General features: G+C 44.0%; 1 protein-coding gene across 1 annotated transcript in view; it reads right to left on the bottom strand.

The window, feature by feature from the left end:
- The window catches only part of PRDM2 (PR/SET domain 2), a 52,697-nt gene extending 39,304 nt beyond the window's left edge, over positions 1-13,393 (bottom strand). The window contains exons 1-2 of the mRNA XM_053400527.1: positions 13,246-13,393; positions 7,202-7,275 (exon numbers count right to left, since the gene is read on the bottom strand). Coding sequence (XP_053256502.1) covers positions 7,202-7,243 — 42 coding nt within the window. The 5' untranslated portion in view covers positions 7,244-7,275; positions 13,246-13,393. The remainder of the gene's footprint in view (positions 1-7,201; positions 7,276-13,245) is intronic.
- Positions 13,394-13,433: the final 40 nt, after the last annotated feature.

The following is a 13,433-nucleotide window of genomic DNA, read 5'->3' on the forward strand; positions in this document are numbered from 1 at the left end:
CCCACCAAATTAAGCAGATATTATCTGTGCACCCAGCATGTATATCTAAAGATCAGCGTCACTGCCAATGAATAATTCTTTTTCTTATTCCTCTGAAGCACTGCTATTCAAAAGGGATTACAAGGCTAGGCACAGGTATGTGAAGGAAATTACTTTCAGAGCACTCATTTTAATAGCAAATATAGTTACCTTCCTTTCAGTCAAAGATATATGCTTCACTCAGCTTCTACTCTAGTTATTACAGAAGCAACAAACCAAGGTATAGTAAAAAGCAAAGATATAGGCTGTGTGTGAACATCACAGTATATGCATCCATAAAATATCTCAGAAAATATCTATTTTGTGTTAAGACATGTCCCCATGGCAGCTACTTTGTGATAGGCCATGCCCCCTTGACGGTCATTTTGGGACTGGTGCTCACAACATTCTCAATATTCCTGATGAGCCCACTGGCCCCAAAAGCCTAGTGAACCCTGCACTAAACAATAGTTTGGTGTGATGAAAGCTAGCTTCAGTAAGCCCGAGGGTTATGTACTCTCCTCAAAGTCTTCCAATAATACGGTTGTGAGAAATGAGCATTCATTCCATTTAAACACAGAAGAGCCTAATATCTGAAGCCTAAACTGCACTTAATACTAACTATGGATTGATTAAATAAAACTGTTTGAAGCAGGCTTGTTTCAGACAAACCACAAATAAGATTAAGCAGTTTCTTGGGCTTGCACAAAAGCAGCTGTGGTTCATCTAGTCCAGAAGTGAAATTATCTGACTCAGAGAAGTGATGGAGAAGGGGGGTGGAATGCATGAACCCGGGGCTTCATAGTTTAAGTAAAACAAGCTTCACTGTGGTTAATAAAATCACATTAATACTTATAAATAACAGATCAAACGTTACTGTGGAAGACCATATATGCAAAACCCATTTGCTTCAGTGTTGTTTGGCTAGGATTAAGCTGTAAATATCAGTTTGTCTCTTAATACCACTTCCAAGCATGGTGTATATCAGAAATCCCACAAGGACCACACTTGAGGGTGGGGGAGGTGCATTTGCATCCTATGTAGAAGCTAGTGGTGAAATTCACTTCAGTAAGCAAGAAATAGCTATAAAATACAGAGAGAGAGAGAGAGAGAGAGAGAGAGAGAGAGAGAGAGAGAAAGAAAGAAAGAAAGAAAGAAAGAAAGAAAGAAAGACCAAGTATGCCATAAGTTTAACAACTAATACTTCAGATACTAAACAGCTTCCCCCTGTGGGCAACAGAACATGGAAAGCTGCCTTATACCAGTGCAGTGCTGTCAACTGAGACTGGCTGTATCTCCCCAGGGTCTCAGGTAGAAAGTCTTCCCCACCACCTGCTACCTGATCCTTTAGACTGAAGATGACAGACATTGAACATGGGACCTTCTGCATGCAAAACAAATACTTTGCCACAAAGGTATTCTCCCTCTCCAAGAGGAGAATGACAGCTCTTGGCATTGTGGCAACACTACTGTTATGCCTACAAGAGGCCCTGATGACTTTTCTGTGGCAGTAGCTAATACAGTGGACGCTCGGGTTGTGAACGTGATCCGTGTGGGAGGCACGTTCGCAACCCGCAGTGTTCGCAACCCGCATCGCCGTGTCTCCGCACGAGCGGGTCGCGATTCGGTGTTTCTGCACGTGCACGAGTGCCGAAACCCGGAAGTAATCCCTTCCGGTACTTCCGGGTTTCGGCGTGTCCATAACCCGAAAACGCGCTACCTGAAGCATCTGTAATCCGAGGTATGATTGTATAGAACAGAACGATGCAACTGTTACTGGAAGGGGTCATCGGGAGTTGTACCAGGGCCCCAGCAATTCTACCAGTGTCCCAATGCCTTCAACTCATCAACATTCTTCATTCTGGAACTTTTCTTATGAAGTAAAGTAAAGCAAAATAATTGTTCCTCACCCCACCCTCTACCCTACAAAGAGTCCCATGTGTTCTGAGCAGTGGTAGAGGCAGATCCAAATTACCACTGGTGTTTAATTTTCAAGGCAAGGGCATCCATCTTTCTCTGTCCTAGTAACCCATAGTACTGCTTGAAATGTGCTTGCACCTAGCTCAGTTTAACATGACTGGATTTCAATCCTTTGTACGTTCATCAAGGTATAAGCCCTTCTGGTACACAGAGGAACCCATCTGAGTAAATATGCAAGGACTGCACTATAAGTGTGCATCGACCCCTCCTGCTCTCCATCTTAAGACTGTTCTAAGCAGCAAAGTTTGGATCTTTTTCATCACACCTTGAAATGTTTCCTCCACAAAGCACAAAGATAGGCTGGTTGTAATCCAGCATTTGTGGGACCCTGCTCATTTGGATAAGCATGAAGATTAAATTTTTTTTTTTAAAATTCTGCCAGAATCATTCTCAGCAACAGCCTACATTCAGTTTACAAAATGTGGGTTCAGTGGAGCCAAAGAGCAGAGGTAGGCAACCTGGGGCTCTCCAGATGTGCCTGGACTAAAACTTTCATCATCCCTGGCCATCAGTTATGCTAGCTATGGCTCATGGGCAGTGTTAGAAACTGGGGTAGAAAAGCTAGGAGCCAAATGGCTTCTGGGACCTGGGTTGTGGGCACCAAAACAGAATGTCTAGTTGAAACTTGGGCTGGGGGAGCGGGGTCGGCAACACTTTTTATTATTTTGATAAGCATGAATAAATATGCAATCCACATAAGTGGCACATTGTTAATAGCACATTTTTAGCAGAAATTGTTGATGCATGTTTAATTTTGTGTTTACAATCAAAATATTGGTACCAAACATCAGTTTTCAAAACACTCAACTCTTAATTGTTGAACTCCTTAATATATTGTCTATCCTTAACATATACTTTGAGGCTTCAAAGCACATACATTTCAGTAATCCTTGAGTGTCAGCCAGGTGCAAAAAATGGCACCCAGACTTGTTGAGGTGCTTGCAAATGGAGAATCTTTAGGCGCAAAATGCACCTGGCGCCCTGCTAATTTCGAACCCTGCTCATGGAGGTCAGAGTCTAAGAACATCTGGCTGGCAAACACATTCCTTATCCTTCACACAGAGATGTACTCAAAAGCAGGTAATTTTAATGGAGTCACAAATCAAAAATCTGCACAAAACGTAACTATTTTAAAATGTTGATTCCTTCTTAGAAGAGAACTAAAGGTTTTACTGACAGAAAGAACAGCTAAGTGGAAATGCATGTTACACTTGTGGCTTTTGCTCGAGTTCAGAGAAGCTGAATTATGACTCCAAGTGATCACTCACCCAAGCAGTGCTCAAGACCCGACCTATTTAATTTCAACAGTTCTTTCTAATTATTTATCTCACCTGGAAAAGATCTATGTAATACTGGCATGCGGGAGAGAGGAGGATATGAAACACACAACTATCCTCTGAATAGTAGGGGTATGAAACAAGATGCCCTTTACTACAAGTAGGTATATCTACATAAATCTGTGAATAAAGACCCGCTAGTCAAGTTTGCAGCAAGCAGATATTTATTTACTTAGAGCACAGAACCGTAACCATTGGCTCGCCAGGTATCAATGAACTGCAACCCCCATCACCCCTGACCATTAACTACACTGAGGCACAAAGTGGCTTCCTCCAGCTAAGAATGGCACACCAACAGTGACACCTCCTGGACAAGATAGCCTGGCCATGGTAAGCCTCCAGATTGTGCAGCTGAAACATGTAGTAGGTGGGCCTGCCTTTGAAGACTGCTCAGGAAAACTAGTTATCAGCCTAGCAGCTGTGTTCTATACTAGCAGAGTTCAGCTATCTTGGCATTTCTTCAACAAGTATGTGGGCTGCTGGCCCTGAACCCAATTTTAAGTGCTAGTTCTAACCTTTGAAATCCTACTGCCGCCATATGAACCTGCCCTATTGGTACATGTGTTATCCAAAGACCTTTGTTCAGTACACCCCAACTTCTGAATTCAAGAACAGTCTTCTCAGTTGTTGATGCAAGTAGAACACCCTCCCCAGGAAAGTTTGCCTGGCATCAAATCTGATGTCATTTTGACAGCCAGACAACAACCTTGGGAGGCTTCAGCACAATCACTGAGCTCAGCAGTCTTCTTTTTCAGACTCAGCACCCACCTTTAACCCAAACAAACATTCCAGGACCCATTTATCAATTGTTAACATATGTTTCTATGATGCAGTGTTGCTCATGTGACCCACCTTAGGTAAGGCCATGACCTAGTTGGTTTTTATTTTGAGAAATTTGTGAGTGTTTTTATTGTTGGTATTTTGCAACTTTTAAAACTCTCCCATTGATTTTTGCTTGCTGACAGAAGGGCTGTTGTGTGTATGTATTATACACAAATACAACAGTTGCATAGGTGAGGAGCTGCATATTTATTTGAAATACCTAGACTAGGATCTATCAGGTGAGATTTATGGCCAATCATTCAAGAGGCATTGCACCCTTCCAGCTGTTTTACAACATGTTAACTTCAAATTCAAACTCTTAGCTTTCAATATAGCAACTAGTGACCATGAAGGAGACTAAAAAGAACTACCCTAAATGGGGAATAAACTTTAACATGGTGAGGGTCATTAGATGTCATCTTAGCATGCTTTCCCCATTAATCAGCTGACATTTTACCTTCAATCAGAGATGTCAACTCATGCATCATGTTGGTAATTTAAAAAAAGGTAAAGGATCCCTGACAGTTCAGTCCAGTCGCGAATGACTCTGAGGTTGTGGTGCTCATCTTGCTTTACTGGCCAAGGGAGCCGACGTTTGTCCACAGACAGTTTTTCCGGGTCATGTGGCCAGCATGACTAAGCCGCTTCTGGCGAAACCAGAGCAGCACACAGAAACGCCGTTTACCTTCCCACCGGAGTGGTACCTATTTATCTACTTGCACTTTGACATGCTTTCAAACTGCTAGGTGGGCAGGAACTGGGACTGAGCAACGGGAGCTCACCCCGTCACGGGGATTCGAACCGCCGACCTTCCGATCGGCAAGCCCTAGGCTCAGTGGTTTAGACCACAGCGCCACCCGTGTCTCTTCACATTGGTAATTAGGGCCCCAAAATTCTATTAATCGTTCTCCTCTACAGCTTGTGCTAGCTCTTACTGGCGGATGTAACCTCCTTTTTTCTTAAAAAAAAGTTTCATTGGAAGTCTCACCATTGGTCAGTTTAGCTCATTACTGTCTTCAAAAACTCAGGGCACCCCAGATGATGGTGATGATTTCATTTATGAATCTCTTCCTATGAAGCATCTCACAGCAATTTCAAAATACAGTAACAACTTACATTATAAAAACAGTTTAAAAAATTGCACATATAAAAACAATTTCAAATCCAATAGAGCCTTTGCCATGACTACTGTTGGATATCATTGTTTTGGACCAGATCAGCAGCCATGCTGGCTGAAACTTATTGTAGTCCAAAACATCTGGAGGGCACCAGGTTGACAAAATCAGCAGTTCCCTTTATCACTACACTGACTGGCAGCAGTCCCCCATCTCAGGTAGAGGTTCTTTTCATGCCTACTTAGGAGATGCTGGGAATTGAACCAGGGACCTTTCACCTGCAAAGCTATGGCCTTCTCTGTAAATCAGTTCTGCCTTGTGGGAGGTGCCAGTACTGGCTCCAAAGCAGAGTTGCTATGAAGATAAAACGTGCAGTGGGTTGCTGTTTTCTCATTGGAGGAAGGGCAGGACAGAAAGGTTCTAAACATACACCAGTAATATCCACATAAATAAATAGATCCACATCATCTGTCCACTATCATAGTCAACCCCCCATTTCAATTCAATGGGGGAGAAGGAAACATGTTTAATCAAGGTCACACGGGTATATAAAGACTGAACCGACTGTAGGCCAATGTCAATATCCACATGTGAAGTCTGCAAATGTCCTTCTGTCAACTTTTGTTGCACCAGTACCACCACTAGTAGAGTACATAGTTGGCGTGGGGTGGGGACAACTTATGAGAAGAAAGAGTCCAAATCACAGCAGAGTGGCTACTAGGAGGATTCCTGTGTGGCAATCCTACCACACTGAGTATCCTGCGACAACATTTTAGCTGTGCCCTATCACCCAGGCTTGTTCCTTTTCAACAACTATATAGCAGCAGCATCTGTATGCAACAGAATGGGACAGGAAGTGGGAAGGTAATAGCTTTTCAGATCCCACGTCACCCTGGCTTTGCTTTTAAGCAGATGCATGCTCTGGCACAGGAGGGAAAGGGTGCAACATAGAGCCTCCAATGATTTTATTTAATAATGATGCTGATGCTAACAATACTCTTATTAATTTAAGTTCACAAAATGCCATTGGCAGAGTGAGAAGGATAGGAACATCACAAAGATTCAATATGACACTAGCACAAATACAACGCAAATAAAAACAGCAACAAAAACTCTCTCTAAGGGAAAGTGCCACCAAATTCTCCATAGGTATTAAGATTGTAGTTTGGGTGCAGATACAACTGGAATTTTCCCTTTCTCCAAAGTGCAACCTGGAGGGGAGATGGGCCAGACTCTGAAGGACCAATGACCTGGGGGCTGGGTAAAAGGGACTGGTTGTGATACGAGAACACCCTCTCTTTTTACTAATAAGCTCATCTCAAAAGAAAGTGGGCATTTTAGATATTTAGGTGTGGGTCTTCCTGTGAGTCCAACAACACAAGAGAGCACCAGACTGAAGAAGGCTAGCATAAAAGACCACACTCTCAAACATGCAAAAATACGTAGCTAGAGGACCATTTAATCAGTTCCAGGGTTTCGTGTTGAAGGCATGCAACGATCTTTGCTTAATCTCTCTCTCTTTTGGGGGGTAAATTATATTAATTATGGAGCTAAGATTGAAGGGAGGAAGGAGAAAGAGTGAACTCAAGTTTCTGATTTTTTTAAAATGGCCTTAATATAAGTATTATTCATGCAAAATAACTAAAGCTTTCTTAGAGAAGAGTGCTCTTGAAGAAGGGGCCAGTGAAATTATTCCACAATCTAGTTAACTGAACACAAATCAATTTTCACATAATGGAACTTCACAACTTCCCAACCAGAAAGAGGGAGAGAGAAGGAGAGAGCAGGACGTTTAGCATTGCAATAATGAAGATTTACATTTTGGATTTCGGTTGGGGTTACTATTTTTACCAGAAGAAAGTAAGTGTAGATATGTATGCTAACATCTGAGCAATTATATTTTTGAGAAAGTCTTGCATTTAAACTCACCTGATTCATTCTGAAATCTTGTTGCCTTCTGAAAAGATACATACAACAAAGTAACTCCTGTGATTACATGAACCCTAAAAAGAAAAACAGACAGTTGTCATATGTGCCTACCTTCAGGTTTATAACTGATTTGAAGCTGATCCTCTTCAAGTTAGGAGGATAGCAGCAATCTAGAAAACTACAATTTTTCACCCAACATTTTTTTAAAAAGATATAAATAACTGTAAAGGCACCTAAGCTGCATAACTTCCTAGCTATGTTTCAAAATGTTATAGTAATAATTAGCATTTATGTAGCACTTTCAAGTGCTCTAAGCACTTTACTTGCAATCTTGCATCACAACAACCTGATAAAGTTGGTCTGCAGACTGGGGAGGGGCATGGGAAACTGAAGCTGAGATTTGGTGGATTCACTACTTCACCTAAGGAGAACCTACAGTAGAGATGGAAGCCTGTGGCTCGCCAAATGTTATTGGGCTCCACTTCCCATCATCCCGAGCCAGCAAGGTCAAGGGTGATGGGAATTGTAGTCTAGGAACATCTGGAGGGCCAGAAATTCTTCAGCCCTGCTCTATATGAAATAAGAAAATCAAGCTGATATTTTAAAGGAATTTTCATATTATTATTTTTAAATATTGATGTATGTAAAAGCTACATTGCAAGTCCCCTCAGGGAGTCTTGCCTTCTCATATTTGAAGGCAATGAATTCAAAGTAAGAACATTAGAGACAACTCACCATCTTTAACATGGGGTGTCCACCCTATTTAAATGACATTACAGTATTTGAAAATGATGTCAGCTACTCCTATTCAGCTTATGGGGAAGTGTGGATACCACCCTAGAACTTGCAGAACGTGGTGCACCTCTACTCTAGAAAGCGTGTTTCATAATTGCTGCAAAGGGGTAAAAGGGTAAAGAGGACCCCTGACCGTTAGGTCCAGTCGTGACCGACTCTGGGGTTGCGACGCTCATCTCGCTTTATTGGCCGAGGGAGCTGGCGTACAGCTTCCGGGTCATGTGGCCAGCATGACTAAGCCGCTTCTGGCGAACCAGAGCAGCACACGGAAACGCTGTTTACCTTCCCGCCGGAGCGGTACCTATTTATCTACTTGCACTTTGACGTGCTTTCGAACTGCTAGGTTGGCAGAAGCAGGGACCGAGCAACGGGAGCTCACCCCGTCGCGGGGATTCGAACTGCCGACCTTCTGATCAGCAAGTCCTAGGCTCTGTGGTTTAACCCACAGCGCCACCCGCGTCACATTGCTATATTGCTGCAAAATAGTCACAGCAATTATTGCTCCTAGAGCACAGGTATTCTACTCAAACTCATGCATCCTGTGATTTGGTGGGGCGGCCAGGGGGCTGAGGCGGGGGACAGAACAGTTCATAGTTGAAAGCAGACTCACATTCTGAGAAATTAAGGCAGAATGAATACAGATAAGAATTTAACAAGTGGTGCCTTACCATACTGTGCATTTAACAAAAAAGAAAGAGAAGGTCAGGTTCAACCTCCAGCATCTCTATAGCTAAAAGAATCGGGGAGCAAGTGGCCTGAAAGCCTCTCCTCTGAGACTAAAGAGCTGCTGCCAGTCAACCCTACTAAGTAGCCTAGATGGACAAATATTCTGACCTTGACACACAGTGTACATTACAGTTTGATACATTAAGGACCCATTCACTCTTGATTTTGTAGCTCCATAAAATACTCCACAAATCAAGCCATTAAAAATTGAAATAAGATGCTAGTTTCTCCCGAATGCTGTCAAGAATTTGAAGGCGTGGCTTAACTTTTAATCACTCACATTTGAACAAGATGTTCTAACTCTTATAGATGTACAAAGAGTACAAGTGGTCTCGCTGACATTGAGGTAAGTTTTTAAATGTGCACAGAAAGAAATAAGCCGCATTAAGCCAGCATTTCAGTGCTAACATCCCCAATCACCTCCCTGCTGTAATCAGATATAGCTGAATTTTGCATATGCCCTGTAGAGAAAGTAATATGTGGGAACAAACAGAAACTGACTGAACATACAAATCACCTCAACAATGTGATGAACTGTTGTAAAACGACCAAGGATGCTTCATTACACTTAAAATACACTTTCAAATGCAAGGCAGCAACTCATCCTTCCCCAACCTAGTGTTCTCCAGATATTTTGGACTACAATTCCCATCATTCCCAGCCAGTACAGCTATATGGTGGGTGTAGTACGAGACAACTGAATAATGCAAAATTAGCATTGTCTGATTTACATTATTTGCAATACCACAAGATAAGAGATTGGGAAACTGCAGCTCTCTGGATGTTGTTCGACCACAATTACAATCATCCCTAATCACTGGCCTCACTGTCTGGGGCTGATAAAGTCCAACAATGTCTGGACAGCTATAGGTTCCCCATCCCTACTCTAGATTGCTCTGTTTTGAATGTCAGCGTTGAGCATTTCACACATTTCCCTGTGTACTTTCGAGTGAAAGAAGCCCACATCTGAAAACATTCCAATCTGCTAGCTATACTGAGCAGGCAGGGAAGAAAAGACTGACATTCATAGGGAAAAGAAAAATGCAACACTACACAAACACTACCATGTATCTCAGTTTCCTGTCTTAACATACAAATCCCAATAATAAAGTATGCAGCCGCCCTACAACTTCTACCAGACGTATAACAAGACTTCTCTCTGTAGGTGCCAACCACCTGCATGGTATAGAATCATAGAATGGTACAGTTGGAAGGGACCCCAATGATTATCTAGTCCAACCCCCTACAGTGCAGGAATCTCAACTAAAGCACTAAAGCATCCTCTGTTAAAAAACCTCTAAGGAAGGAGAGTCCACAACCTCCCAAGAGAGTCTGTTCCACTGCCAAACAGCTTTCACTGTCAGAAAGGTCTTCATGATGTTTAGTTGGAATCTTCTTTCTGGTCACCATGTGACAGCCCTTGAGATAACTGAAGATAGCTATCCTATCTCCTCTCAGTTTCCTCTTTTACAGACTAAACACACACAACTCCCTCAACCATTCCTCCTAAGGCTTGGGTTCCAGACCCTTGATCATCTTGGTCGCCCTCCTCTGCACATGTTCCAGCTTGTCGATACCCTTCTTAAATTGTGGTGCCCAGAACTGGAAACAGTACTAAGGGTGTGGTCTGACCTAGGCAGAATAGAGCGGGACTATGACTTCCCTTGACCTGGATACTATAGTTCTGCTGATGCAGCCTAGAATAGCAATGGCTTTTCCCCACCGCTGCAGCATTCCACTGTTGCAAGCTTGTGGTCTACTAAGACCCCATGTTCCTTTTCATATGTACTACTGGCAATGCAAGTGTACTCCATCTTATATTTGTGCATCTGGTTCTTCCTGTCTAAGTGCAAAACCTGACATTTGTCCCTACTGAAATTCATTTTATTAGTTGTGACCCAGTTATCAAATCTGATAAGGCTACATTGAATCCTGATTCTGTCTTCTGCATGTTTAGTCCTTTATCCTGCAGGTACCATCTTTAGGGGTGACATCTCAAGAATGCCACATTCTTTCCCATCAACCACTATGGTTGTCCAGTACCACAATGTGCTATTGAAGGGAGGTGGTTTCCCCACAAGAGACTAATGCCCCACAGGAGGCTAGTGCATAGTATGGCCTAGCATTTGCAGTATAATACTGATACAATAAAACAAGATCTTACTCCTATATTCTGTGTTAAGTAATAATTACCGCCCCTTGACTTCAGAAACTCAAGGAGTATCAGAGATGCACCAAACAGGTTGGATGATTTTTTATGCATCTTGATTCTGAATACCAGAGAGTGGCTGAAAGGACTATCTCACATTAGCTAACTTTGGGTGTGTACACAAAGCAGATATGGTGATAACAGCAGGCCAACTTCTGCTTTGTTTCAGAGGATGGGAGCGCTGAAATGAAAAGGCTATTACAACACACACATATCCCTGAATGCACTTCTCTTGTGTTAAGAAGTGGAGTTGTGTTATTAGGCACTGCTATTCATTCTTTTTTTTAGCTTTTTTATCTTGTATTTTTATTCTCCTTGCCTTTATGACTGTTTTTACTATCTATTTTAGTCTGTTGCTTTGTTTAGTGTATTTGCAAATCTCATTTGAAGGGGGGGATTAATGTATCAGTTTCAACGCTCTCATTGGCTAAAATGCACATTTGATTCACTGATGCTCTAAAATTAAGTGAAAGAGCACTTTACAAGCACCATCAGCATCATGTGTAAAAAATGCAAATATTCTGGCTAAACATGCCCTGTACTCCAGCTACCCCATCACTCACCACAGACTCTCCTCTTCTAACATAAAACCACAACAACTTCCCCAGTTAGTCCTTTCCCTTAGTTCCAATTAAGGGGCACTGGCTTCAAATTTCGGAAGCCAACAGCATTCAGACACATTTCCCTTTAGATCTATGGAGGTAGCATGTTGTGTGAGTGGGAGCAGCAAGCTTTGGGGGTGGGGGGTGGAAGCAGGGTGGAGATAAGGAAGAATAAGGAAACTCTGCCTGAAGGCAAATATATGCCTCAAAGATATTCATTTTCATCCTTTTTCATTGTATGCTTTTCTTCATTACTGTTACAATTACATCTCCTGGCTCTTCTCCTTCTACAGACACTATACAAGTGACTCAAAATTCAGATTACAACAGCAGGACCTCTAGATTCCTTGTGGCTTTATTTCCAGGCACTCACTCTGACTTTGGGATGCAATGGGAAGGATTGATACATCTTTTCATCCTAGCTTTCAGCACAACTCCCATTCATGCTAAAGTCGCACCCCCAATCCAGAACCTAACTTCTGTGAGGACGGGGGATCCCTCCTTCAGTCAAACTCCTGTCTAAGAGGCAATTAGACGCACACACTTTTATGCAACCTCCTACAACCAAGCTTTGGGTGTGTGTGTTGGGGGGTCCTTTTCAGAACCACTCAACTCCATACATCAAACTTAGTTGTGAGCATGGGACAGAGTCCCACTTCCAGAACCCTGCTCCTTCCCATTAGAACTTTACTATCCATTTTTGCACCTCCACTTTTAGCAGGGGGCAGGAATCCTTTCCGGAGGTGTCCTCCCACCCATCCTCTAACTAGGAGCAAAATATTCACCAACACACTCATTCATGTACGTATCCCATCATTCCACCACGATTCGGACATGGAGGCAGGGAGGGAGAAGACCCCTTTCCAGGCCCACACCTATCTCCTATGTGAAACACAACACAACACATGCACATAAACATGGAACTCTACTTATACACGTGTGGGGTGGGGTCTGGGGTCCCCCATACAGACCTACTTCCTCAACTGAGATAAAATACAACACACACACACAAACACTTTAGCCCTATTTCACCAACCCATCAAAGCACGCCTAACACTGTTCAAGAAAAAGCCCCATCCCTTTGGGGGCTTGGGGGGGGGAGTCCCCCCACAAACAAACCCTGCAATATGAAAAAAAACAACACCCCTGAATCAACACCTCATCCTTACTCTACCCCCACCCCAAATCCCTTGCACCCCTCTATTTTTGCTAAAGCGGGGTGGGGGTGGGAGGTTTCCCCAGAAGCGGTGTGTTTGTGTGTCCCCCTCCCAGTTTTACTCCCAATGGGGCAACCCCTGCAACGAGACTCTCCCCCCCCCACTCCACCGCACCCCTCCCCATCAATACACGCCTCACCTCCAGCCCCCCCACAAGTCCACGTCTCCCTCCCCCCAGTCCACTTTGGGTCATGCGCGGGAGTGCCTCCCCCAATTAGGATAACCTCACCCCAATTCACACCTCTCACCCCTACACCGCATCCCACCCCATGCCCATTCTATGTCCACTCCGCTTCCTTTGGGGGAAGAGGGTGCCGCTGGCGAGGAGGGCGTGTGTGTGTATCGTCCCCCCCAAAAAACCCCACAACCACCCTTGGGGCGAAATCCCCTTCCCCACCCGGCCGAGCCCCCTTCGCTGAGAGGAGAAGAAGCGGCGGGCAAGTGGCTGCCGCCTTGACCCTGCCCTCGCCCCCCTCGCCCCGAGCCGGCCTTTACCTGCGCTGCCCGCCGCCGTGGCCGCGGCCTCCTCCTCCTTCCTCGAGAGCCGACCCCCGGCTCAGCCCGAAAGGCCCCACAGGGCCCCTCGGCCCCCTCCGGACGCCATTTTGTCTCCGGCCTCGGAAGTGACGGCGGCGGCGGCGGAGAGGCCGGGAGGGGAGGGGGAGAGGGAGGGGAGGGGGCCT

The sequence above is a fragment of the Podarcis raffonei genome, chromosome 8 (assembly GCF_027172205.1).
Source record: "Podarcis raffonei isolate rPodRaf1 chromosome 8, rPodRaf1.pri, whole genome shotgun sequence".
NCBI lineage: Eukaryota > Metazoa > Chordata > Lepidosauria > Squamata > Lacertidae > Podarcis > Podarcis raffonei.